General features: G+C 39.2%; 1 protein-coding gene across 4 annotated transcripts in view; it reads left to right on the top strand.

The window, feature by feature from the left end:
• The first annotated feature begins 402 nt into the window (after window positions 1-402).
• Window positions 403-25092, top strand: part of LOC148026152 (uncharacterized) — a 145424-nt gene continuing 120734 nt past the window's right edge. Inside the window, exons 1-3 of one of the 4 annotated variants that reach the window (XM_087692197.1) lie at window positions 403-759; window positions 878-1789; window positions 18531-18882. In XM_087692197.1, the coding sequence (XP_087548323.1) occupies window positions 935-1789; window positions 18531-18710 (1035 nt within the window). In that variant the 5' untranslated portion in view covers window positions 403-759; window positions 878-934 and the 3' untranslated portion in view covers window positions 18711-18882. Of the gene's footprint in view, window positions 1790-16732; window positions 16808-18530; window positions 18883-25092 lie in introns of those variants that run through there. The other 3 variants (XM_087692194.1, XM_087692196.1, XM_087692195.1) reach the window with 3 other exon arrangements.

Genomic DNA, 25092 nt, shown 5'->3' with positions numbered 1-25092 from the left:
GTAGGTCCTGATGGACAATTCGATGTGCAAACTCAAGGGGCATCAAGGTGACATGTTGGTGATTGGTTGGTTCCACATTACAAACGCAACGGATAGATCTCGGTAGGGAATCTGCCACACTCGAGGGTCAAATGCGCGCCCAAGCCAGAAGATGACAATACCCTTTTCGTTTTATTTGAAAATTTTCACAAAGTTTATGGCAAGTCTTAAACCCTTGACCTATCAGGTGGCATTATTGAGCCCTGACCAATGGGCCAGCCAACCACACCATTTTGATGGGATTTTTCGTACACATTATATAAGGAAATGCACGGACTCTGTATAACCAGCCTGACCCGTCGAATAGGAGTCGGGATGCCTATAAAATGTCTTGGGAAGAAAGGATGATGTAGGTGATGTCACGGTTCCGGGAGTTACGCTGATCGCCGCGCAGATATGAGAAGAAAGACGCCCCACAAACCAATCTCTCTCTCTCTCTCTCTCTCTCTCTCTCTCTCTCTCTCTCTCACGCGGCTGATGACAAATGAGGAGTCCAGTTGTAGGTACACCATGCCCGTTCCGGTGCCGATGCGTATCTTCCAGCCCAACCTCCCATCACATATGCAGCGTTGGAGCTTGCCTTTGCTACAACGACGCGGATCATGTGTGTGGCTGCCGCGCCAACATCTGCAGGCCGGGATGGGCACAACTCTCCCATGGAAATACGCACTGCATCAACAGGCCAACCAGCGCTTCAACCTGCGCTTCAACCTCATCTAGGTATGCTGCTAAATATTCCTCCGCCGAGGCGACTTCATGCACAGGTACTCGTGACACGAATATGCTAGAGTTCGCGAATCTGAACTTTGTTCTCAGAAGGCTTTCTCTGCTCAAGCAGAAGTTCGAGAGGGACAGAAGGTTGCAGGCCTTGGCAAGAGAGGAGTGTAATTCAGCTATGGAAGATTGCGCCAATAATGATCATGATGGCGACGACCACGACGACGATAAGTCTGATAATCATCGTGGAGATTATGATCATGCAGCCATGCAGGCAGCAGCCATGGCCGAGCTTGAGGAGATGAAGCTACCTATGTTCGACGAGCATATGCGGGGGTTTTGCACGTGCGAGAGAAAGCATGCGGCTCGCGCAGATAGTCGAAAGAAGGAGGACCAAGAAGAAGCTGGATATAGGCCAAGAAAGTATGCGGCTCATGGAGATGGTCGGGCCTCTAAGGAGGGCCAAGAAGACGGGGATTATTATGGGACCTCAATGGATGTTCAATCGAGGAGAGAGATGGATGAGCTGTGGGGCAGTTACAACTGCAGGATGCACCTCAAGAGGCTCGTCGAGAGGTCCCGAAAGGCTGTGGCATGCAGGGTGGTGGAGTCCACTGCGCACGTGCGGCTGACTACACACATGTGGGCCCACGTCCGGTCAACGGCTCAGGCCATCCCAGCTGGTGACCTGAGGACCAACTACCTCAGGACCTTTCACTGCATGAGCCGGAAGACACATGCAGGAACCAGAGCCGGCGACACGTGCGCGATGCTGGTGCTGCAGGAGCCGGCGACCTATGGTGACATGCTGAGGCTGCTGATGGCTGCGCAAAAGAGTTCAGAAGAGAGAGCAGGAGAGGAACAGGGGCACGAAGAGGATGAGGAGGACGTAGACGTGGAGGTGGAGGTGGTGGAGAAGGCCCTGGCCTCAGCTGAGGAGGGGCTCCTTGAGGAGGTTCGCTCGCTTGGCTTCCCTTCCTCTTCTCTTGGAGATATCCGACTGCAAATGAGCGCTCTTCTCTCGCAGCCACAAGTGAGCTCGCAAATCTCTCTCTCTCTCTCTCTCCACTACTTATAGTAACTTGAGAAATAGACATGATTGCATTCATACGTAGTATGAAAGAAAAAAAGCAAGCACGTTACACAATGTTCACGAAAAAACCAAGGTTTGATGTCGAATGGATTGCGAAAATTCGAAACGAGCCTTCAAAACTTACGAAAGAATGTACCTCAAAAGATGTATTTAACGAATATGGTTGCAGCTTGATGAGAGAAAGAGAAGAGGAACTGCCCATTAACGTTACATGTACTCTCATTAAGTAATCATTAAGGCGTAATCAAGAGGGGTAAGCCGAGAGATCGAGCCGGGTAGAAGATGATGTGCCAATGGAGGAAAGCTTTTAGGTCAATGAAGAGCTAATCAATGAGGATTGCTTATCTGCGACCATGCTTAAGAGAAAGACTGTGGAGTTGAGTCGAATGACTGAAAACAACGGAGTTTGTGGAAAAACAAGAGAGAAACCAGTCGATCGGTATCTCTGAAGACATCAAACTGCGTATGGAAGCCAATCTGCAGTTGGTTTCGGACCTGTTGGCAGAAATCATTCGTAGGAATATGGAAGATAAGAAGGTGTCGCTAAGAGACTGATATTGGACGCTGCTTAAGTCATTGTGAGCGTTCTTAGATTTAATGATAAGGTAGTATTTAATTTGGCGTTCTTGACAGGGAAGCCTCCCAAGGCAGTCGAAGTAGCAATATGGTTCAACATAACCTTGGGTGGAGCAGGATCTGTGGATCAGATCTCACTATGCGGGGAGAGGGTCCTTCAATATTTTCTCTAACAAAACTAAGGTAGCAAAGAATTTTTTGGATCAAAGAGTCTACTTCTAAGGGCTTGATCTGGTGTATATCATGCATTGGTAGTCAATTGGCAAAGATTGCCTCAAGAGGGAATACCTGCTATGGGTGGAGTTGCGTGAGCTACCCACATATTTGTGTCTTTTATGTGATATTGTGAAGGGGATTGGTAATTCTCTTTATGTTCCTCCTCTTGCTAGCCCTCATCACAATAAGGTGATCTTAAAATAGGATACTAATAAAGTCAAGCCTTAACTTATTGGACTTAGATATTCCCACTTTGGGCAATTTGCTAATCAGGCTAGTTTGGAGTAAATTCGTTGGTGCATGCTTTTAGTGGAGCCTATAGGGGCACTAATTGAGGGGTTTATATATGCAAGCTCTCTATATCATGAGCGCTCAAGGCCTATGTAAAAATACTATTATCTATGAATATTTCCAAAATAAAACACATCCCTTTATATGGTACAATGTTACATGTAAAAATTATATTTGAAATATCCTTTCTTTTGAACCCATGTGATACGCTTACATATTTATGAGTTCCACCCCCCCCCTCCCTGTTGGGCACTAGTACAATGCTTTTTCCTAATGAGCAAAGCAGTAGTAAGCTTATAGTTCTAATCAACACAAGGTCATAGGTAGAGGTCGTAGGGAATGCCATAGCTTAGATATCAATGGGCTGGTTAGAATAAATAAGCGACAAAGAAGTTGTTGATGGAGAATGGCAAGGGATAGGCCCCCAGTAAATGTGGAATTTCTAGAATAAGGCTACAATCTCAAATGCAATCGAAGGAAAGAGCTAGTGCATTCAACAATCTCAACAATTTCTCCATGGAGCAACTGGGTCAAGAGTATCTAGGATTGGATGCAAAGGATTTGAGAGCATGGAGAAAGATAATATATCCTCCAAGAATAATACAAGAGCAACTTAAGATGGTGACAAGTAATATTAAGGGTCTCAATGCTGAGCTCAAAAGACATTTTTTCTAGAATTACGTTTACACTAATAATTTTGATGTGGTCATGCTTCAAGAGCACAAACTCCACTCTTGAAGTGTATCAATATTCTCTTACAAAGAGTACACATGTAAAAATCAAGTATGGTCAATCTACATCCCTTTATATGGTACCATGTTATAATCAAGTACACATGCACTCTACTAATAGGAGCTTATGCTGAGCACTTTCATTCCATATATAAAGTGCATGGCTCTAATTAATGTAGATATACAAATATTCTAAAATAGTGTGTAGTCTACACCTAGTGTGGGCTCAAAATGGGGCATATCCCTCTAGTCTTCAATCAATTGGGCTTCTTAGAGGTGAGAAAACTTTTCCATGATAGGGGTTGAGCACCAAGGTGCTTCTTCCAAGGGCAAGCCCTGCCATTTGATGAGATATTTCTTGATAAATTGAGATCTCAAGTATTTATCTTGCTGCACAATGAATCCCTCATGAATATACTGAATGATACATTTCTTCATCTATGGGAGGAAGCTCTTCCACATAGTCTAGTGAGGTGCCAATGAAGGGCTTCAGCTGGCTGACATGAAACACATTGTGAATCTTGGTGGTGGGGGGAAGCTCTAAGTAGTAAGCCAAGTCACCGAATCTCTTGAAAATCTGGTAGGGACCATAGAAACAATGGGCCAACTTGTTACTGCTACCCTCCTTGAGAGTGGATTGATAGGACTTAGGCACTTTCAATGGAACCAAATCTTCATCTTGGAATTTCAAGTGCATTATTTTCTCATCAACATAAAGCTTCATGTGATCTTGTGCCTTCTAAAGATTCACTTTGCATTGTTGAAGCAAGGCATGTATGCACTCTAACTCCTCTTTACTTTAGGGACTGATCTTGTTATTTAATAGAACAATAGGGAGGGAAATCATATACCCATATAGTACATGAAAAGAAGACACTCCAATGCTAGAGTAGGTGGAGTTGTTATATGCAAATTCAACCAAGTGGAGCCACATATAACAATTGTGTTGTACATCATGGAAAAAGTACCTTAGATAGGTCTCAAGTCATTTATTTACCCTTTTGATTTGACCATCAATCTATAGGTGAAATGCCATGGATAGAGAAAGCTTGTTATCTATCCATAGGTGTGAAAATTGTCTACCAAAAATTACTCTTAAACTTGGCATTCCTATCATTCACTATGACTTGTGGTAATCCATGTAACTTAAACACATGCTCCATAAATTGGGTAGCAACTTGACATGCGGTATATTGAGTTTTAGTGGGAGTAAAGTGGATAACCTTAGTGAGGCAATCAACTATCACTTTCATACTATTATATCCTTTCTTAGTAATGGGCAAGCCAATTTTGGATTCCATGGTGATATTTGTCTATTTTCCTTTACAAATCGATAGGGCATATAAGAGACTAGGAGGTCTAAGAGTGCTATCCTTATTATGTTAGCATGGAACACAACTAACCACAAAATCCTTTGTATCCCTCCATAGTCCCTTTTAGTGAAAGCTCTTTGCAATCCTATCATATGTTTTGAAAACACCAAATAAGCAGCAATCAAGTAAGAATAAATCTCTTCCATGATCTTTTGTGTAAAGAGAGAAGTGTGGGGATGACAATCTTGTCATGGGACCATATAAGACCATTTTTAAGCTAATATTGAGAGTTTCAATCCATTGTAATTTCTAAAATATGTGGATAAAGTCCTCATTCAATAGATAGTCCTCTTGGAGCTCCTCAATCCAATCACTATGTAACTCTAAGATAAAGACACTTTGCATACCCACATCATTGATAGTGAATTAGCCACTACATGGTCTTTGCCCCTATTGTGAGAGATGTCAAAATCATAAATTTGAAAAGCTATCACCCAACTCCTCTACTTAGGAGTCAAAGTAGACCGAGTCAAGAAGTACTAGAGGACTCGATGATCACTCTTCACTCTAATCTGGTTGCCATACCAGTAATGGTGCCATTTCTTACATCATGAGGGATGGCTAATATCTCCTAGCCATAAACATTTATTTGCATCTCCTTTTCATTAAGCTTATAACCCTTAAAAGCAATCACACCATGCTCTTGTAACAAGATACCACCAAAACCTTGACCAGTAGTATCACACTAAATGGTAAACTCTTTTGAGAACTTAGGGCATACAAGGATGGGAACTAAATTAAGCATTTCCTTCAACTAGTTAAAGCTATGATTAGAAATACCATTCCAAAAGAATGATTCATTCTTTAACCGATTTGTCAAAGAGGCTGCTATGGTGGCATAATGCTTAATGAAACGTCTATAACATGAAGAGAGACCAAGGAAACCATGTAAAGGGTTCTGTTGGATAGTGTGGGCTAGTCCTTAACACATTGTATTTTTTTGGGATTAGATTGTATGCCATTTTCACTAACAATATGCCCCAAGTACTCTACTAATGTTTGCATGAAAAGACACTTGATTTCCTTAGCAAATAGCCTATACTTTCTCAAGACATCAAACCCCTTTTTGACATGTGCCAAGTGCTCCTTTTGTGATTTGCGGTAAATGAGAATGTCATCAAATGATACAATCAAAAACTTGAAAAGAAAGGGGTGTAAGATTTTATTTATGAGACTCTAAAATGTGGTGGAAGCGTTAGTCAATCCAAAAGGCATACCTAGAAAATAATAAAGCCGACAATCAATTCTAAAAGCCGTTTTGACCTCATCACTCTTCTGCATATATTTTTTATGATAGCTAGAGTGCAAATAAATCTTAGTGAAATATTGTGCCCCTTTCAATTCATCCAACAAGACATCAATCTGTGGGATAGGATACTGATTCTTGACTGTATTCTTATTTAAGTCCCTATAGTCAATGCACATGTGCAAAGAGCTATCTTTCTTTTTTACTAGCTAGTAGGATTGAAGATGCATAAGGTAAGAAACTCGATTTAATAAACCTCATATCAAGTAAGCTTTACAACTTTTTCATGTTCACACTTGGAGAGACTATAAGAGGACTTGTTCACTAGCTTAGAATGGGGCTCTAGATTGATTGGGTGGTCCACTTGCCTCTTATTAGAGAGAAGGGCTATATGCATCTGAAACAAATCATCATACTTCTCTAGTAAGGCTTTTAAGGCTAAATGTTTGGATACTTTGGAGGAATTATCTGAATTTTTAATATTCAAGTGCAAGAGGAAGATCTTTGAGCATTTCCTAAGCTTTTTTTTGAGTTTCTTTACTATAATTAGTTGAAAATTAACATATTCACGAACTCACTCGAAGCAAATGAGATGTCCATGCATCATAAACTCCATGTAAAGCTGAGAAAAGTCCATAGAAATTTTACCCATGCTACTTGAACTTTCAAGGGGTGCTGTAATTCCATAGGGGTGCATTTCAACCAATCAATGGATGATTTCAACATGGTATTAGTTGTCCATGCTACTTGAACTTTCAAGGGGTGCTATAATTCTATAGGGGTGCATTTCAACTGATCAATGGATGATTTATTAACAAAATTGTATATACTACCACTATCCACTAGGAGAAATATATGCTTTCCATTAATGCTTCCTTGAATATATAGTGTTGGGACTCCTAGAGCTAGTACATGAGTCCATTGAGATGGAGCAAAGGAAAGTGGTAGTTGGGGTGAGAGGGAAGTAATAAGGGTGATCAAACTAAGATCATGAGGTGGAAGCCACCAACATCAAAGGGAAACTAATCCTTTAGATCATAGGACTCCTCTTGGTCCAAGTCCTTCACATACTCCTCAATTTCAACATGTGTAAAGTTATTTACAATAAGCCATCTAATTCCTCATCATCATTATGTCAATCTTCCATTACATATATACTATAAATTTGACCTTGTCTTGTAGGGGTATTTTGAGGTATGGTCTACCATGTACTTATCACCATACTTAAAATATAGGCCTTTTCATTTTTTCTTCTTTACAACATCTAGAGAGAGGAAAATTTGAGCACTTAGATCACTCGGGACTATTGCAATTTAGAGTTTATTTTCAGCATATTTACCCTCACTAATAGAGCTAAGTACTATTCCAAAAGTACCTTGTTTTCTTTCAATATGAAAGGGGAGGTAAGTAGGTATTTGGAGATGTTAGTAGGCATGGGACTACCTAAAATAACATCCCCATAAGGGCCTAGACTTAATGGGGTGTGGGGCCGTCACAAACCTTGCTAAAAATTCTCATTTTTATAGTACTTCCTTGCATATCTTTCAGCCAATTTGATTGCATCAAATAAGGTAGAAGACTGTGAGCCATTATATCATCCAACAAGCTAGCCTCTCACCCATAGATGTACTTGTGTAATCTTGCATCATCACTAATAATTTCAACGTATATGGTTAAGTTCATGAAGTAATTTGTATACTCTTGCACTGTGAGATTACATTGGTTAATTTGATACCATACCATCGTCTTCCCAATCATTATTTTTTCACCAGGGATACAAAGACTTGAATCATGTGCATATTAAAGTACCGTGCCATTGACAAACAGATGATTCTCATGGCTAATTAGCACCACCATGTGTGGGCAAAACCTTGTAGATGGAGAGAGGTGAAGATAATTTTTTGATTATTAGTGTACTCATCATGACTGTGGGAGGGCCCACCAATCCTCAAATGTGGAAGGAGAGGGAATGCCTTTAGCTTCACAAATACCATGTGGACCATAATGTGGGTCCAATAGTGGAGGCCGTCGTGATTCACACTTGGAATCATTTGCCTTATCTTATGTTGAGGTCATGGCTCACTGGGATACAAGAGTGGTGAGGTGTTCCAAGGTCTATTATGTCCAAGAGTTATATAGGGCTATTTTCTTGATCGCAACATTGATTTTTTAGAGAATTTGACAATAATTGGAAACCATGTTTTTCTACCTTTCCATTGATAGATTTCATGCTGACAAAGGGTCCCAATATCGAGGTGTTCGTCATTCAACTGTCATGGAACAAAGAGTTCTAGAAGCACAAGATAAGAGATGAACAATGAAACTTCCAAGAATGAAAGAAGAAACCTAAGAACAATAAAATTTCTGTAAAAAAACAACATAAACTTGCTCAAGCGCTTATAATAAGCAGCTCAAGGCGCTCTAAACATGTAAAGAATTTGTTACAAAATCACTTTACGAGTGCCTTCCGGGCTAAGGCTCCCCATTTAGTAACTTCTCTTGTGTTCTTATTGCCAAGACACAAGATTACAATCACTCTAAATTTGCCCGTACTCATCCATTGATTCTCACTCTTTTTATAGAGATTGCAATCCTTTACTTAGATCTATTCTACCTATGGGATGCTTTTACTAAAAGCAAACACAAAACACACACTAGCTTTTGCTTTTCACTATTTTCGTTTTTTCTGCCCTGTGCATGTCTACAACTTGTTTGGATCATAACTTTGTTATATGAAATCGGAATATAATCATCCACATACTCAAAATAATCGGAATGAACGTAGTCAACAAGCCTACGCTAACAGAATTGTGAAAATCACGTCATTTTCTTCATCTTTTGTCTTGGATGACTTAGTCCCTTCAAAATAAGTAAGAGTATATATTTGGATCCATCTAAAGTAGGAATTAAGTCATCTAAACAAAGAGGGAATGCCCTTAGCTTTACAAATACCATGTGGACCATAATGTGGGTCCAATAGTGGAGGCCGTCGTGATTCACACTTGGAATCATTTGCCTTATCTTATATTGAGGTCATGGCTCACTGGGATACAAGAGTGGTGAGGTGTTCCAAGGTCTATTAAGTCCGAGAGTTAGATAGGGCAATTTTCTTGATCTCAAGATCGATTTTTTAGAGCATTTGACAATAATTGGCAACCATGTTTGTCTAGCTTTCCATTGACATATTTCATGCTGACAAAGGGTCCCAATGTTGAGGTGTTTGTCATTCAATTGTCGTGGAACAAGGAGTTCCAGAAGCACAAGACAAGAGATGAACAATGAAACTTCCAAGAATGAAAGAAGAAACCTAAGAATAATAAATTTTTTGTAAAACAACATAAAACTCCTCAAGCGCTTGTAATAAGCATCTCAAGGCACTCTCAAACATGCAAGGAATCTGTTACAAAATCACTTTACAGGTGCCTTCTGAGCTAAGGCTCCCCATTTAGTAACTTCTCTTGTGTTCTTATTGCCAAGACACAAGATTAAAATCACTCTAAAATTGCCCGTACTCATCCACTAATTCTCACTCCTTTTTATAGATATTACAATCCTTTACTTAGATCTATTCTACCTATGGGATGATTTTGCTAAAAGCAAACACAAAACACACACTAACTTTTGCTTTTCACTGCTTTTTACTATTTTCATTTTTTCTGCCTTGTGCATGTCTACAACTTGTTTGGATCATAACTTTGTTATATGAATTCAGAATATAATCATTTAGGTACTCAAAATAATTTGAATGAATCTGATCAACAACTCTACGTAAAAAGAATTGCAAAAATCACATCATTTTCTTCATCTTTTGTTTTAGATGACTTGTTCTCTTCAAAATAAGTCAGAGTATATATTTGGATCCATCTAAAGTAGGAACTAAGTAATATAAACATGATACTAGAGATTTCAGACTATTTTAGTAAACCAATCATGCTTCCTATAAATCTTGTAGAGATTTTGTAGTTTTTCCATGTGTGGACGTGCAACACCACAATATCTGCACCCTCCCAACTTGCACATCCTCTATCATGTGCCAACTTATTTACCACTCGCAACATTGTTCCCACTAGGATTATATGGGAAATCATCTGGGTAATATGACAAGTAGGTAAGTTGACATAGGATATCACAATATCCTCTTGGATCATATAGACAAATCAAAGCAGCTAAGTCTTTGTAGATCATCACAACATTTATTGGCTTGGTCTTCTCTCCTACAAAAATCTTCTACATAACATCTAGATCTTCTTTGGTTGGTTGAACTTTACAAAACTTTAGACAATTCCATGACTCCAAACTCTCTTTCCCCTTTCAATGGAACAAGTCTTGTTTGTGCCTTGTTCACATTGATGTTTATATCCATTTCCATCATAGACAAATCATCATCATTGTCCAAAGGTAATCTAACATTCTGGTCAACTGACTTATATTTTGTCTGTACTCTATCTTCTTTGCTATAACTTGCAAATTTCAGCTTTTGTTGTAAATACCCTAGTAAACACAAATTTTGTTGTGTATAAACAACATCCAACTATTTTTTCTACAAAATTTCAACAAAGAATACTTTTTGTTGAGAATTCTGAGCATCCAAATTTTCTTGCAGCATGAAATTAGCAATCTTGTAACTCTTTGCCAGAGAATTGACTTATAAGACATATGACAACTCTTGATTCTCAGTTTTCAGCAATGCTAAAAGATTCTTCATAGTGTTGGAGCATGATATCATGTCATAGAGATCATCAATAATCTTCTCATCAGAAGTATTCTCATTAATCTTCTTGAAGTCCATAGTCCTTTCAATGTCGAGAAGTAGCCTGAATCCAAGTTACTTTTCCGACTTTGGATCTTTTGTCTTCGAGGTTTTCTGATCTTTCCCTACTTTCGGCTTTTGAACATCAGTCATACTTTGCTCTAGTTCTGAAGAAGAAGTCTGGGAAATTGGATCATTATCTCTTTTACACTTTTCCTCAACAAGCACTTTGACTCCTTAAGAATTCGCCATCCTGGAAGAATTTGCAGGGATAGATAAAGTTGGGGCTGAAACTGGAGCTAGGTGTGCTGCTCTTTTCTAGCCATCTTGTTTTGTAGATCTTTTAAGTTCTTTAAAATCTCCTCCATCGTATCTTCAACAATTGGTTTTGTAGATGGTCTATTGACAACCGCAATAGGAATAGGCATAGGCATAGAAGTCGGCAAAGACATATGATAAGAAATAGGAGAAGTAGTGGATGGTGCAATAGGAGAAGTAGGAGAAATCGAGGTAGGAGAAGATATCGTTGGAGGTGATTGCAAGTCGTTCCACAAGCGAGACTTCCATCTCCACTTCTTTGTCAATGTAGAGCCCACATCAATAGTATCTTGCCCATCCGTCTTCAATCCCATAGGTTGCTGCATGCGGTCTTCAAAAACCTCTCCCAATGCATCCTGAACTGCAGGATTAACCGCATGAAATAATAACTCCACTTTCTCCCAATTCAAAGCTCTTCACTCTAGTGCATCCAGCTGGTTCTATCTCTCTTCAAACTCCTGCAACAACTCGGAAGTGACAAGTCCTTTGTTGGGCTGATAGATCCACTCTCTAAATGTCTTCCGTGTAGCAATACCATAATCCTCCAAAAAATATTCATCTTGGAGTGCTTTCTTGAAAACATTCAAGTTAGAGTCTTGCAAAAAAAAAATCAATCACTCTAATCGGTAAAGTAGGCATGACAAGTCGTAGAAAATAGTTGCTCCAATTGGACGAAACTCCGAAGAAGTGCATCTGGCTTTCAAAGGCTTTAAGATAGGTTGAAACATTCTAGCCATCAAATAATTTGTGCTCACTAATTATAGACTCGATCGCCTTGGTTAAACCATGCGTATGCTCTTGTTCTTGATGCACTGTTTATTGTTGATCCAATTGTTGCTAATGTAACTGCTCCTACTGCTGCATCGATAACTGTATCTGTTTATTTTGCATCATAATGGCTAAAGAAAGAGTTTGCAATAAAGTCTTCATCTCATTAATTGAAAAGGAAGAAGCAATTGATGAAGTGGGTGGATTATTCAAAGTGTCCTATCTCAACAATCAGAAGTGACACTTTCACGTTAGGTTCACTAGAAATGTGGAGGTATTCTTAATTCAACTGCCATGGAACATAGAATTCCAAAAGCACAAGACAAGAGACGAGAATAATGAAACTTCCAAGAATGAAATAAGAAACCTACGAATAATAATTTTTTGTAAAACAACAACACAAAACTCCTCAAGCGCTTGTAATAAGCAGCTCAAGGCGCTCTCAAACATGCAAGGAATCTGTTACAAAATCACTTTACGGGTGCCTTTTGGGCTAAAGCTCCCGATTTAGTAACTTCTCTCACGTTCTTGTTGCCAAGACACAAGATTACAATTACTCTAAATTTTCCTATACTCATCCATAGATTCTCACTCCTTTTTATAGAGATTACAATCCTTTACTTAGATCTATTCTATCTATGGGATGCTTTTGCTAAAAGCAAACACAAATCACAAAACACAAACTTTTACTTTTCACTGCCTTTCACTATTTTTGTTTTTTCTGCCCTATGCATGTCTGCAACTTTTTTGGATCATAACTTTGTCATATGCACTTTGAATACAGCATTCAGGTACTCAAATGATCGGAACACATCGAATCGATAAGCCAACGTAGATAAAATTATGAAAATCCATAAAAAATAGGAAAAAATAACAATTTTTGTAAATCACATTATTTTTCTCCATTTTTGTCTTGGAGCACTTATTCCCTTCAAAATAAGTCACAATATATGTTTGGATCTATCTTAAGTGGTAATTAATTCATCTAAAAATGATACTAGAAATTTCAAACTATTCTAGTAAACTAGTCATGCTTCCTATAAATCTTGTAGAGATTGTACAGTTTTTCCATATGTGGATGTGCAACACCATGACACCAGGTAATTCACTATATGTATATCCTCTATATCACCTGCATTCAAGGCTTATTTATAAATATCCTTATTTGTAAAATTTTCCTTAATAAAACATTATCCTTTTCTATTCAATATGTAAGTAATCCCTTTATATGTCCCTTCTGTATGTAAAAAATGTGTAAAAATTATACTTTAAAAATCCTTTATGTTGAACCCACGTGATACATACATATATTTATGACTGACCTCTCCAAGCAAAGGGTGTGATTGAACATCCTATAACGGTCCATATCGGTCACTTTCTCTTGTATATTACCATTATAATCCTATGGTGAGTTGGATTTTTCATTCATTGAGGCCGTGGAGTCTCTAATCTCCCTCTGAACCTCATCATGGGCCTTGCCTTTTCCTTTCTACCCTGCCATTTGAGTGTAGTCCATAGGATGCACTATGAGTAAAATGGGTGTAACTTCAAGTAGACTATCCACAGTGATAATGCACAAAAACGGCCATATTTGTTAGATCGTAACTCTGATTGGGGAGAATTTTTATTTAAATAAAAGGAAAATATACCCTATTCAAGATTAGCTATAGGATTCACTACAAGATGGGATGTAGAATTTATTATAGTAGATTTTCTATGACTTTCCCCACAATTAAAGTATTGCATGTCCCAGTACACATTCACACTGTATAAGTGGCTCAAGGACTGAGGAGCCTAAGCATCATAGTAATCAACATACATAGCATACTGAGTATGATTCCCAGTAGATTTAGCCATTAGTTTTCTATACCATTATTGCACGAGGAAGCCGCAATACCATACATCTTGCATTGACTACATACACATGAAGTGTCATATATGGATGACTTGATCAATGCAACTGCCTCATATCATAGGGTATTTTATAAAAAATGGACTATACTTACATCTACATACAAGTATTGAGCTCTGCATCACCAAGAGGTGGGCAAAGTTCCCCTTGGGCTAGGTTGTACACCCCTTGAGGGTCTTACGTGATAAGGGAGAGTCACCTCTCTTTAGGCTTGTCACCTCACTTGACATCATCCTTTACCTCATTCGGAGTATAGATGGTAGATATTTTTAAATATTCAACTAGCATGACATACAAGTGGAAAAATAAACATGAGCCCTTTTCATGAAATGCAAGAATTGGACGAGAGCTTGGGTAGGCCTTGGTAGTCCAATGACTCCCTAGCTATCTCTTATGGATAGAGTTATCATTGTGAATTGGAATATGGTTGGAAAGCAAGCAAGCCATTGATTCAATGTGGGCAATATGCATTCAATTAAGAACTCTACTTACAAGGTAATGTACATCCTTAATATCTCCAAAAAGAGGACTAGCACACAATATTAGTGAGTTTGGGAATATCCCAATTCCCATTTTTTGAATACTAAAACGGTGGCACACTGATAACATGCCCATAGGTTTCTCAAAACCATATGATATGACCTATCATTGGAAAGCACTTGGAAAATGGAATGTATTGAGCTATAGAGCACTTGATTTTGAGTTATAGTGTTCAAGTTATGATAAATCCAAAGATTTGACCACATATCCCAAACTTATGGGAAATTCCCATATTCCCCAATATGGTGTTCTAGGATCAATTGGATTAAAATGAGAGATTAAGATTGAATTAACATACATCTTCAATGTGCTTGAAGTAGATGGATGAAGCATGATCTAACAATGAATCAAAGCCTAATTCAGCTTGGGGTAAGCAAAATACATTCAATGGGTAGAATCTTCAAGATTTTGATGTTTTCTCTAATGGTGGGGGCTCCCGTGCTTGATCTCGAGCTTGCTCTTTAGGAGTTAAGCACTGAAAAATGTGGGGGTCTACTGAGAGGCCACACATTAGCTAAGGGACTTAAATCACTACTCAATGGTAAGCTTAGGATGCATAGAATCTACCTCTTATAGTCTTGGAAATCCTAAAGGAGTGGGGATGAAGATTTTGAGGATTCTTGGGGATGGTAGCCATGGTAATTTGTAAATGAAGAGAGAAGTTTTGAGCAAAAAGTAACTAGGGTTTTGCTCTCCTTTAACTCTTGAGCCTCCAAAATTTTCTTGAAATCCCTAAAAGTTTCATAAGAAAGAGTGATGAATTTCCAAATTAACCATTTTATCTCCAGATGTATTAAAAGCTCTAGTTATGGTCCCACTTGCCTTCAAGAAAGTTGCCACTAATTGTAGTCCTCCTTGCTATACTTGCACCTACTGCTTGAGTAACTAAGGTTTTCAAATTTGAAAAGGAAGCTAAATTTAGAAAAAGGAACGGAAAAAGGGACCAAATCTTGAAGCTCTAATGCCACTTGTAATGAATGAGGCTGAGAGGAGGGGGGGAGAATGAGCAAAAGAGATAGAAAGAGAGGAAGAAGAAGAGAGAAAACGACTAGGAGTGGAGAGAGAAATAAATGAAAGGAAGGAAGCCATGGAAGCTAAAGGAGAAGGTGAAGAGCCACTTCTTGATTATATCTGGATACCCTAAATTGGGTCTCTTATATCTTTTATACCTTGGTCAGTGTGACTAGGTCTCTAACCCCTGGTTCCCATGCACCTCATTCATTACAAATGATAAACCAGTAGTACTGGAAAAAAATTCATTACCTATCATGTGAGCAATGGCAAGGAAAATACCTCCAAATCTAGGGTCGACAGACCACAATTCAATGGTAAAAATGATTATTTAAAAATACATAAAGAAATTTCTAGATTGCAAGTTTAAAATTAGGTAGTATAAGTTTAGAGGAAAGGCCTACAACCATTGTCATGGCACACAAGTCATGATTCGGGCATTAATATGCTTGATGGATTTGTATCTTTATGTATATATATATGAGAATGGTGACACCATACCCATTCTACTAGATTTCATTGGAACCTTTACTTTAATTTTTAGGTTTCATTTTGGTACTTTGTCCTAGATCTATATGTGTCATTGGATGCCTAAACATGGCAATGATCTTGTTTGTTTGCATGTGTTGTGTTATAGCCTTTTGACACTATTTCCAATAGCTATCTGGTATATTATCATTTGATTATGCTTACTTGGTTTTACATCTTAAGTTGACTTTTTTATTGATCACTTTCCTACATATCAATGTTTGATTGTGTGCTAACTTGCTATGCTAATTACTGTGGATTTGGAACTCATTATTTGCATTTTTACTAGCATGGGTGATATCACCACTCAATCCTTTTCTCATCTGAAGCCAATTTCAAATTCGTTCACACATTGTGCCTATGTGATTTCTTCTAACCTTGCATTTGTCACATGCTTTGAGATCTTTACAAGTGATCACACTCCCTTTGCAATTATCTTCCTCCAAGGTAACTCTATGAATACTCTTTCTCTTTTCACATCATCATATCATCATGGCCTTGCATTAACAATGATGAAAACTCAAATGCCCTAATTATGCTCATTACAAGCTATGTATGAAGGCTTGGTTTGTGTCAAAAAGACCTTTCATAGGTTGTTGTTGGTTGTTTTGAGCCCAAGCCAGAGCATCCATCAAATCCCTTGGAGTGGATGAAGAGGAGCAATGAATATTTTCAAGAGGATCTTTCCAAATGGGAAGGTAAAGATGCCAAGCCCTTTACACCTTTGGTATGCTTGCTTCATCCAATAGTCTCTCCTACCATTCAAACCTTAGAGACATCTACCAAAGTTTGGGATAAGCCACAATAGCTTTATCAACAAAAAAATTCCACGAGGGCTATTGCTCTTCAAGGTCAATTCTATAACATCAAGTTTAACTATGGAGACTATACAAACATTTTTATTGAGGTTCAAGATTATCCATGAATAATTATTCACTTTGGGGGTAGCTTATACTTCCTTTTAGTTATTTACATTGGTTCTTATTGAGCTTCCTCCAGATTACGAGATATTGGCCCAAGCTATGAGGGTCTGAGTTTCCAATCTTTATCTTGACTTTGATGATTCCAATTCTCATTTTTAAAATGACGAATCTCTGCTAGAGGGATAAGGAAAGGTTCATGTAGATGGTGATAGTGTTGAGATAGGATTGGCATTATCTTCAAAGTCCATGAAGAAGCACATTTGTTATTATTATTGTGAAAAGACAATCATATGTCTAAAGAAGGATACCAAATCCAAAGAGAAGGATAGAGATAAGAATGACTCATCTTTGAGATTGATTCATAGAGGGCTAGTCCAACCATGGCAACCCACCCTCACATGCTCCAAGCCAGAAGGAGCAAGTGTAAGGATGGAGAGAGGGCATGCTTATGCTCTTTTGTTATTGGTGGATTTGATGTGTCATCAAGTTCATATGTTTTGGTGACCCAAATCTTGGACCAATGTTTCTAGCATCATTTTCATGATGGAACATGTGACATGATGCATTCATGTGGTCTCACATGAAGGGACTCAAAGGCCATGCATTTCCTCTATTAGAGGAAAGTTGGTATTATGGCGAGCTATCCATGGAACTTCTATCACTATAAAAGGTGGAAGTAGCTAGTTTGAGTACTTTGCTTTCAAAGATGAATCATAGCAGCATATGGAATTCTTCTTTGGAGTGCTTTCTTATCGAGGTGCATCGAGGGGGAGTACATGTTGCTTAAGCATCCATGATGTATCTAGGGTGTCCTTATTATTTGTGTGTCCACTTGTGGTCAGAGAGAGGACATTAGAACTTGTCATATTGTATGTTTAAAGAATCCCATGTCCTTATTTATGGATGGCCTATTTCTTTTTTATTTGATTATTAGCCAACCTATTTTATGGTTTTTCTTTATGAAAGGAGAGATTGTGATCACAATCATTCATTCATGTACTTGTAGATTCTTGGTGTTGTGAGAGGAAGAGCTTGTGGAGCATATGAGCTAGCCCTCACCCATTGTGATAGTGTTTCTTGGGGATTCCAAGTCTTGGTTACCTCTTGTGCATCATCTCTTTCATCGATGTTTTGTCATTTATTATGTTGCTTCTTTTTTGCTTTTCTAACACATACATCTTTATGGATGTGTGTGTGTGTGTGTATGTGTGCACGCATCTACACACTCACATATATATTTATTTTCAAATTTATAAGTACATGCACATGCATGCATGAATGTACACACATACACACACACACATAGTGTACATGTGTATACCCATGGATGTTTGCCTCTCTCTACTACTATATATCTGTGTCTATGTGTTTGTATGATAAGACTATACATAAAAGAAAAAGTGAAAATGAACCATATCTCCTTATTTGATAGTCATTTTATTTTCAAACTTTAATTATTGTAATTCAAGATATTCACCATTGGCTTTTGCATTTGCAGTCATGCATAGAGATTAAGGATGAAGAACTAACAACAGAGCTTGTCTTCGATATGATAAAAGGAATTGCTGAAGGAAAGCTAGAGAGTCTCCACCTTTCTCAGGAGCTTGTTAAGCTAGGATGTTTTATGTTTCTAAAGAAATTCAACTTGACAAACACTAACCAAATGATTAGCTTATAAATTAGTATGTGAAGTAGCTTACCTTTTATCAGTTGATTGGAAAAAAAATTAAAACAAGAATTAGATAAACAAGAATGGAATGTGTGGACCACAACTACACTTTCAATCTTGCCACAAACTATGGAAATTTGGATGTTACTAGTTTTTCTTTTACTATAAATAAAGCAATGTGTGGACCATAACTTCACTTTTAGTCTTAGCGTAAACTATGGAAATTTGGACATTACCAATTTGACTTTTACTATAAATGGACACAATAAATTCTCTCCAATTTTCTAATTAAATCCAAAGAATATTATTTTCTATATGAAATATTAATTACTTTAATTAGATGAAAGTTTATGCAACATTCATCAGCACGAGACTATCCTAGATTAGGTAGGAAATTTGGTTAAAGATCATGGATCTAGAGCATGGCAGTTATGGAGGTTGGAAGATGAAGACCAGATTCATAGTGACATGAACCAATTGTTACACACGTAAACTAGGTTCCAAGATGGAAGCTTGGACTCACAAACACAATCTTGTGTAAGACACTGACAATAACAATGACACTAACTGAAAGTACAAAGCATCATGATATTGCATTTCTCACCTTGTAAGTACAATGCTTTATAGTAGTTGGGTTGTTCTATTCCCCTCATTGTGCATATGGGATTTAGGAGATCTCTTCCTAGAGCATACATCATTTTCCATTTCTCAACACACCCCTCAAATGATGAGTTTGTACACTTGCTACCTTTTGCTCCCCCTACATAATGACATGGCTCAGGAAACTAGCTCATAGGCATCCTAGTCAAGTTAAAGCTTGAAACTTTACATATGTGGTAAGGGTTTTGTTTTACAAAACAAATCCACTCACTACAACATATACATGCTATAACGACGTTTATAACGACGTTTTCTTTATATATAAAAAATGTCCCCATCGTTGGTATTAGCGTCGGTATTAGCATCGCTAGAAAACCATCGCTATTTGCATCGCTATTTAGCGACGCACATACTGACGCTAATACCGATGAAAATACCGACGGTTACAATGAATTTCCGACACTAATACCGATGATTGCAGAATACTTTTTCGACGTGGATACCGACGGTTACAGAGAATAAAATTTTTTTGTGGCAGAGCTGCAGATGCAGCCCTGCCATAGTTAGAGCCACATAGGGCTAAGAGACAATTCCTGCTGTCAAACAAGTTAGACAATCGATCCCAAATAATTACAAGACTTTACAAACAAGTACTTTCATGACATTAATTAACAGAAATGTGCACTGCATTGATAAAGAAAATGACAGAACTTAAATTGAGAAGTGCTACTACGACAAAGCAAATATGGAGTCATGCTACAAGATAGAAGTCTAAATCATATATACTTTGCTATTACATATGGAGGATAGAGGCCATAATGCCATACATAATACAAGATGGGGAGTAATCCTATGTAGCCTAATCTGCTCTTTACGACTCATCCGCATTAGAAAACTCGTATCGCTATAGTGGCATATCGAAGGGAGTCTGCAACAGCAAATGCATATATAATTGTGAGTACCAAATACAAACTGACATATAATGATTGATTTCTCAAATTAGGAATGATATTTATTACTACTTACCGGTCCTCTGCGAGCATAGAGCTTCTCGATTAGGGCACTCAAACCATGCTTCTCCCCATATGTCACCTCCAGTGCAGTCGGGTCGCGATTCGTAAAACCTTCCTGTGGCACACAAACATTGAAAAAAAATGTACTTGAGATTCATGTTTAAAATACATACACCAACATGGATGTCATTAAATTAGAGTACTCTACCCTATTAATACTTACAAAATTTGCCATGAATGTTGCGTGGCCGCCGACCAAGGTGATGCATCGATCCTACGTCCAAGTGCGCCTTTGCTGCGTCCTTCTGCTGCTTCCACTTGTTTGGAGTGGATGTTGCCTCATCCTGGAGATTACTCTTGTCCTCTGTATCCAGCCACTCCGGCTTTGATTTGCCCTGCTTGACTACTTCGCGTGCATCAAACCGCCTATGCGACTGATAGTCACGCATACGCATCATCATCCACCCTCTCAAAAATCTATCATTGCTAGAGGGCTGAGGGAACTCTCGATACAATGTATCGATTATTTACTCCTTGCTGGCATCTAGGATCTCCTTCCACTTGTCTGTAATGTTGTGCCAAAATACTTGTTGGCACAACTCATGCATCCTAGAGATGACAACTTTTCCATCATCATTCATGTATAAATGGCCAGAGGCCTTATCTATGAGATATGAGTAACCTGCAAGATTTTGCAAACGGGTACTTTCAGGACATTAATACAAATGTGTCAAACACAATTTGAATTGATAAGTGCTACTGCGAAATTCTTCATGCGAAAATACATACCTGGAGGAGTGGGTTTTGTGTACTTCTTGTCAGCCCTGGGAGTGATCAGTGGGGTGCATGAAGGAGTGGGAGTGATCGGTGGGGTGCTTGAAGGAGTGGGAGCAGTAGACATCTGCCCACCACCGCCAGTGAAAGACGGTGTCAACTCCCTGGTGGCAGTGCGAGTGGGGGAGACTGCATCCGCGTCCCCACAATAGGAGCTACCTCCTCCTTGACCACGTGACTCTGAAGCAAAGCGAGGCCTGCGACTGCGTCTACTGGAGATCGACGCATCGGACCGTCTAGAGTCTGCCGATCGTGCTGAGGTGGAACGAAAAAGATGTGCATCGGCTCTATCTCCGACCCATGCTAGCTGCTTCGGTGAGAAACGCGCTAGCATCGCGTCGATGTCTTCATCTGTAAAATCTTAGCTCATCCTGCCGTCCATGCCCAAATCCTAAACTTGCACATACAAGGAAAAATAAGTCAATCTGATAATGAATTGCAAGACATAATAAAACTAAGACTTAATTTGCAAGACTTCATTTTAAAATAATTAAAAAATTAGATAATACAAAATACGATACTCCAAAAACATACAAACTGTCCTAACCGATTTGCAAAAAGTGGACATGATGTAGTGGGAGGAACGTTTTGATCGAGTCACTTTTGTTTAGGGTTCCACAATCTCATCTTGACATAGCTCAATATACACCGGAAGGTCTATACAAAATTCTCCATAAAATGAGGACTTTGCTTCATTTTCAAAAAACCCATCCTCTATCTCCATAGGTGAGATGTCTTGGTCCTCCAAGCATTTCATCCTAGTTTCTTGTATGCCTTCTGTCATTGCCGCTATTAAAGGTGTCTCTTCTACAATCGGTACGGGGGTTCTGGCAAACACTGGGATACTCCTAGATGTCATGGGAATGACATACCACCATTGAGGTTGTTGCGGATTAGGGAAAAAAACCGACCTGATCCATATTACGATTAGTATAAAAGTCCACTTTGAGATTGCTAAAGCGCATCAAGTATTAGGGACACTTACCTGCTCACAGTGATTTGGCAAAACAAATGTATCACTCAAATCGGTCCACTTCTTCGTTGAGTCAATCTCAACAAAGCCACTCGGCCCTCGCCGAACAATTGCACCTGCTCCTTCGAGAGTAACCTTGAACCATTGCACATCAAATATGGTAACGGAGAAACTTCGATAGTCCACTGCAAGGATACTCTGTAAACATCCGAAATACTCCATCTCTGCAACTACACGGTTTGGATCTATGGCACATCATCGGCTTTCCTACTCAAACATTGCCATCACTCCACAGTCCATTGTCGAGCGTAACTTGTCAATGTGCTCTACTCTGAAATGTCGTCCACGTGACCATGCTGCACTATGGACCTTATACTAGGAGAAGAACAAGTATATTAGTTGCGATTTGCAGTATAGATTGTAATTTCTTGGGATTGCATCCATACCTTGGGATTGCATCCATGTGAGAAGTCCCACTCTTCTTCAGTAACTATTTCTCCATCTTGAGATGCTTTGGTTAGGGCCTCATGTAGCCATCTAGTGGACATGAGTAGAGGCATCTCCTCTAAGCCCCTTTGGATATCGAATGGGCCGTTGCCACGTACTCCGTCGAAAGTCAGCCGTTGAAAGTCAGATCTTGCAGACTCTCACTCAGCGCGAGCATCCTCATACCGTTACAGCCACTTCTCCATCGTAGCGCTATGCAGCATACAAAATCAGTTCACCTTGGACTCTATGGATGCGTCCATCTTCTTCTCTATTCCGTTTCCCACTAGGACATCTCCATTCAGACGATCATGCTCCTTAAGTGACCATATCAAGCCTTTGTCTCGGTCCACAGTGGACAACCACTCAGAAATGTACACCAAGGCCTCCGACACTAACCAACCTTCAGCCATGCTACCCTCAAGATGAGCTCGTTGTCACACAAATCCCTTTAAGGTCTTCATGAACCGTTCAAGAAAAAACATCCATCAAGTATGGACTGGACCTGCAACCTGCAATTCATCTACAATATGCACTAGAAGATGGGTTTGTATCATGAGCATACTAGTGGGAAGATACTTCTCCAAAAGACAAGCAGTCTCTACTGCCATGAATTTTGCGGATTCAATCGATGATGTGTGAATATCTTTTTGGGAGACAAACTGAACCAACTCGGACAATTTGTAAATGGTTGTCCGTACCTCCCATGTCAGAGACCCCGCAATTGCAATCGGCAATAGGAACTGTGAAAACCATGATCTTAACATTGTGTATAAACAAATGGAGATTCTAAAATCTAATATGCAGAATCATGCCATATGCAGCCTCATACCGTACATACCTGACACATCTTATGCCAATCATGGGATTTGAGTCCTGTCAGTTGGTCATCCTTTGTGAATGCTGTCTTGAGAGAACGCATTAGGCCAGTCGGCCTGCGAAAGGACTTGATGTTTTCCTTTACTCGTCACACTTCATTGCCAGATAAAACCCAAAGGAGCGCGTGGCAATTGCACTCGATCGTAGACGCCACTTACAGGCCAATATGGTTCCATCTTTCCCACTGCTTTCAAATCCATCCTCTCTCCTAGTGTTTCTCGATGCCCAGTGAGGTGGTCCCATAGCAAGCTACCCACATTCTTAAAAATGTGCATGGGATCTAAAAGGTGGTTAATCTTCAATTTTTTCCAATAAGTCAGCTCATAGAAAATTGAGAAGTGTCGCATTCCACTAGGAAGCGAGTCTTGGTCCACCATCCTACGATCAAACTAGCTCAGTGCGTTCATTCTCGCAGGAGGGCGACCAAGAAATCTTTCTCTCATGACATGACCCTCTGGCAAAAAAGCCCGATGTCTCTCAAATACCATCTTCTTCATAGATTTTGACATACGAGAATCCAACCTTGGTCCACACAGAGGACATGCATAGTAATCTAATGTGACTAGCCATGCAGAACACACGTGTACAATGAGGCATGTCATAATACCAACATCGCTCAAAGAAAACTAGCAAAATAAGAAAACACTCTTTACCAGAGCATTCTCCATAACCTGGAAAGTCCTGCATGGTCCACATAAGAATTTCCCTTATAGTTGCAGATCACCTAGCAATATGTTTACTCATGTCCTCCACTACAATTCCCTCCCACAACTCCTTTAGCTCATCAATCAGTGGAGAGAGGTAGACATCCATATTCTTGACTTTGTATCATCCAGGCATAAGCAAGCTGAGCAAAAGATGTCCTTTCTTGGTGGAAAGCCATGGCAGTATATTGTAGTTAACAAGGACCACGGGCCATACACTATAGGAGGTGGAATGTAAACCAAAAGGATTTACCCCATCCATGGCAAGACCGAATCGTAGATTCCTCTCCTCCTTTGCAAAGTCAAAGAAATTCTCGTCAATGTGATGCCATGCTTCTGAGTCAGCTGGTGTACGTTGTACACCATCAGTGGATTGATTTTCTGCATGCCATGTAGTCAAATTTGCAAAAATATTGGTTCGAAAAATGTGACGAACACGCGGTATCAGCGGAAAGTGCCTCAAAACCTTCTACGGAACAGTCTGTCCTTGCAAGTCATTTTGATACTTGTCCGCACTACACTTGGGACATGTGGCCAACAATTCAAACTCTCCTCGAAAGAGAACACAATCATTGGGGCAAGCATGAATGCAATTATAATCCATGCCTAGCTTTCGCAACACTTGTCTTGCATCGTCACGAGGCTTGGCATTGTGTTTTGGATAGGCAAAATATAAGATTTCAACGTTCTACAAATTGCAATGAAGCACGTTATTAGAGTGCTATATAGCACATTTTAATGGCTTTCAATAAAGAATCATACACATCATAATATACCTGAATAGCTCTATCACACTTGCATGGCTCCATCCATACTTTGTTTGTATGCTCAACAATGCAAGAAGTGTCTTCAAACGGGATACTCGACTCCCATCATACAATGGAATGGCAGACTCCGCAATT

This window comes from Lygodium microphyllum, chromosome 14, assembly GCF_053477565.2.
Source record: "Lygodium microphyllum isolate KBCC chromosome 14, Lygodium_microphyllum_v1.1.10, whole genome shotgun sequence".
NCBI classification, from domain to species: Eukaryota; Viridiplantae; Streptophyta; class Polypodiopsida; order Schizaeales; family Lygodiaceae; genus Lygodium; species Lygodium microphyllum.
This window is presented reverse-complemented; position numbering and strand designations above follow the sequence as displayed.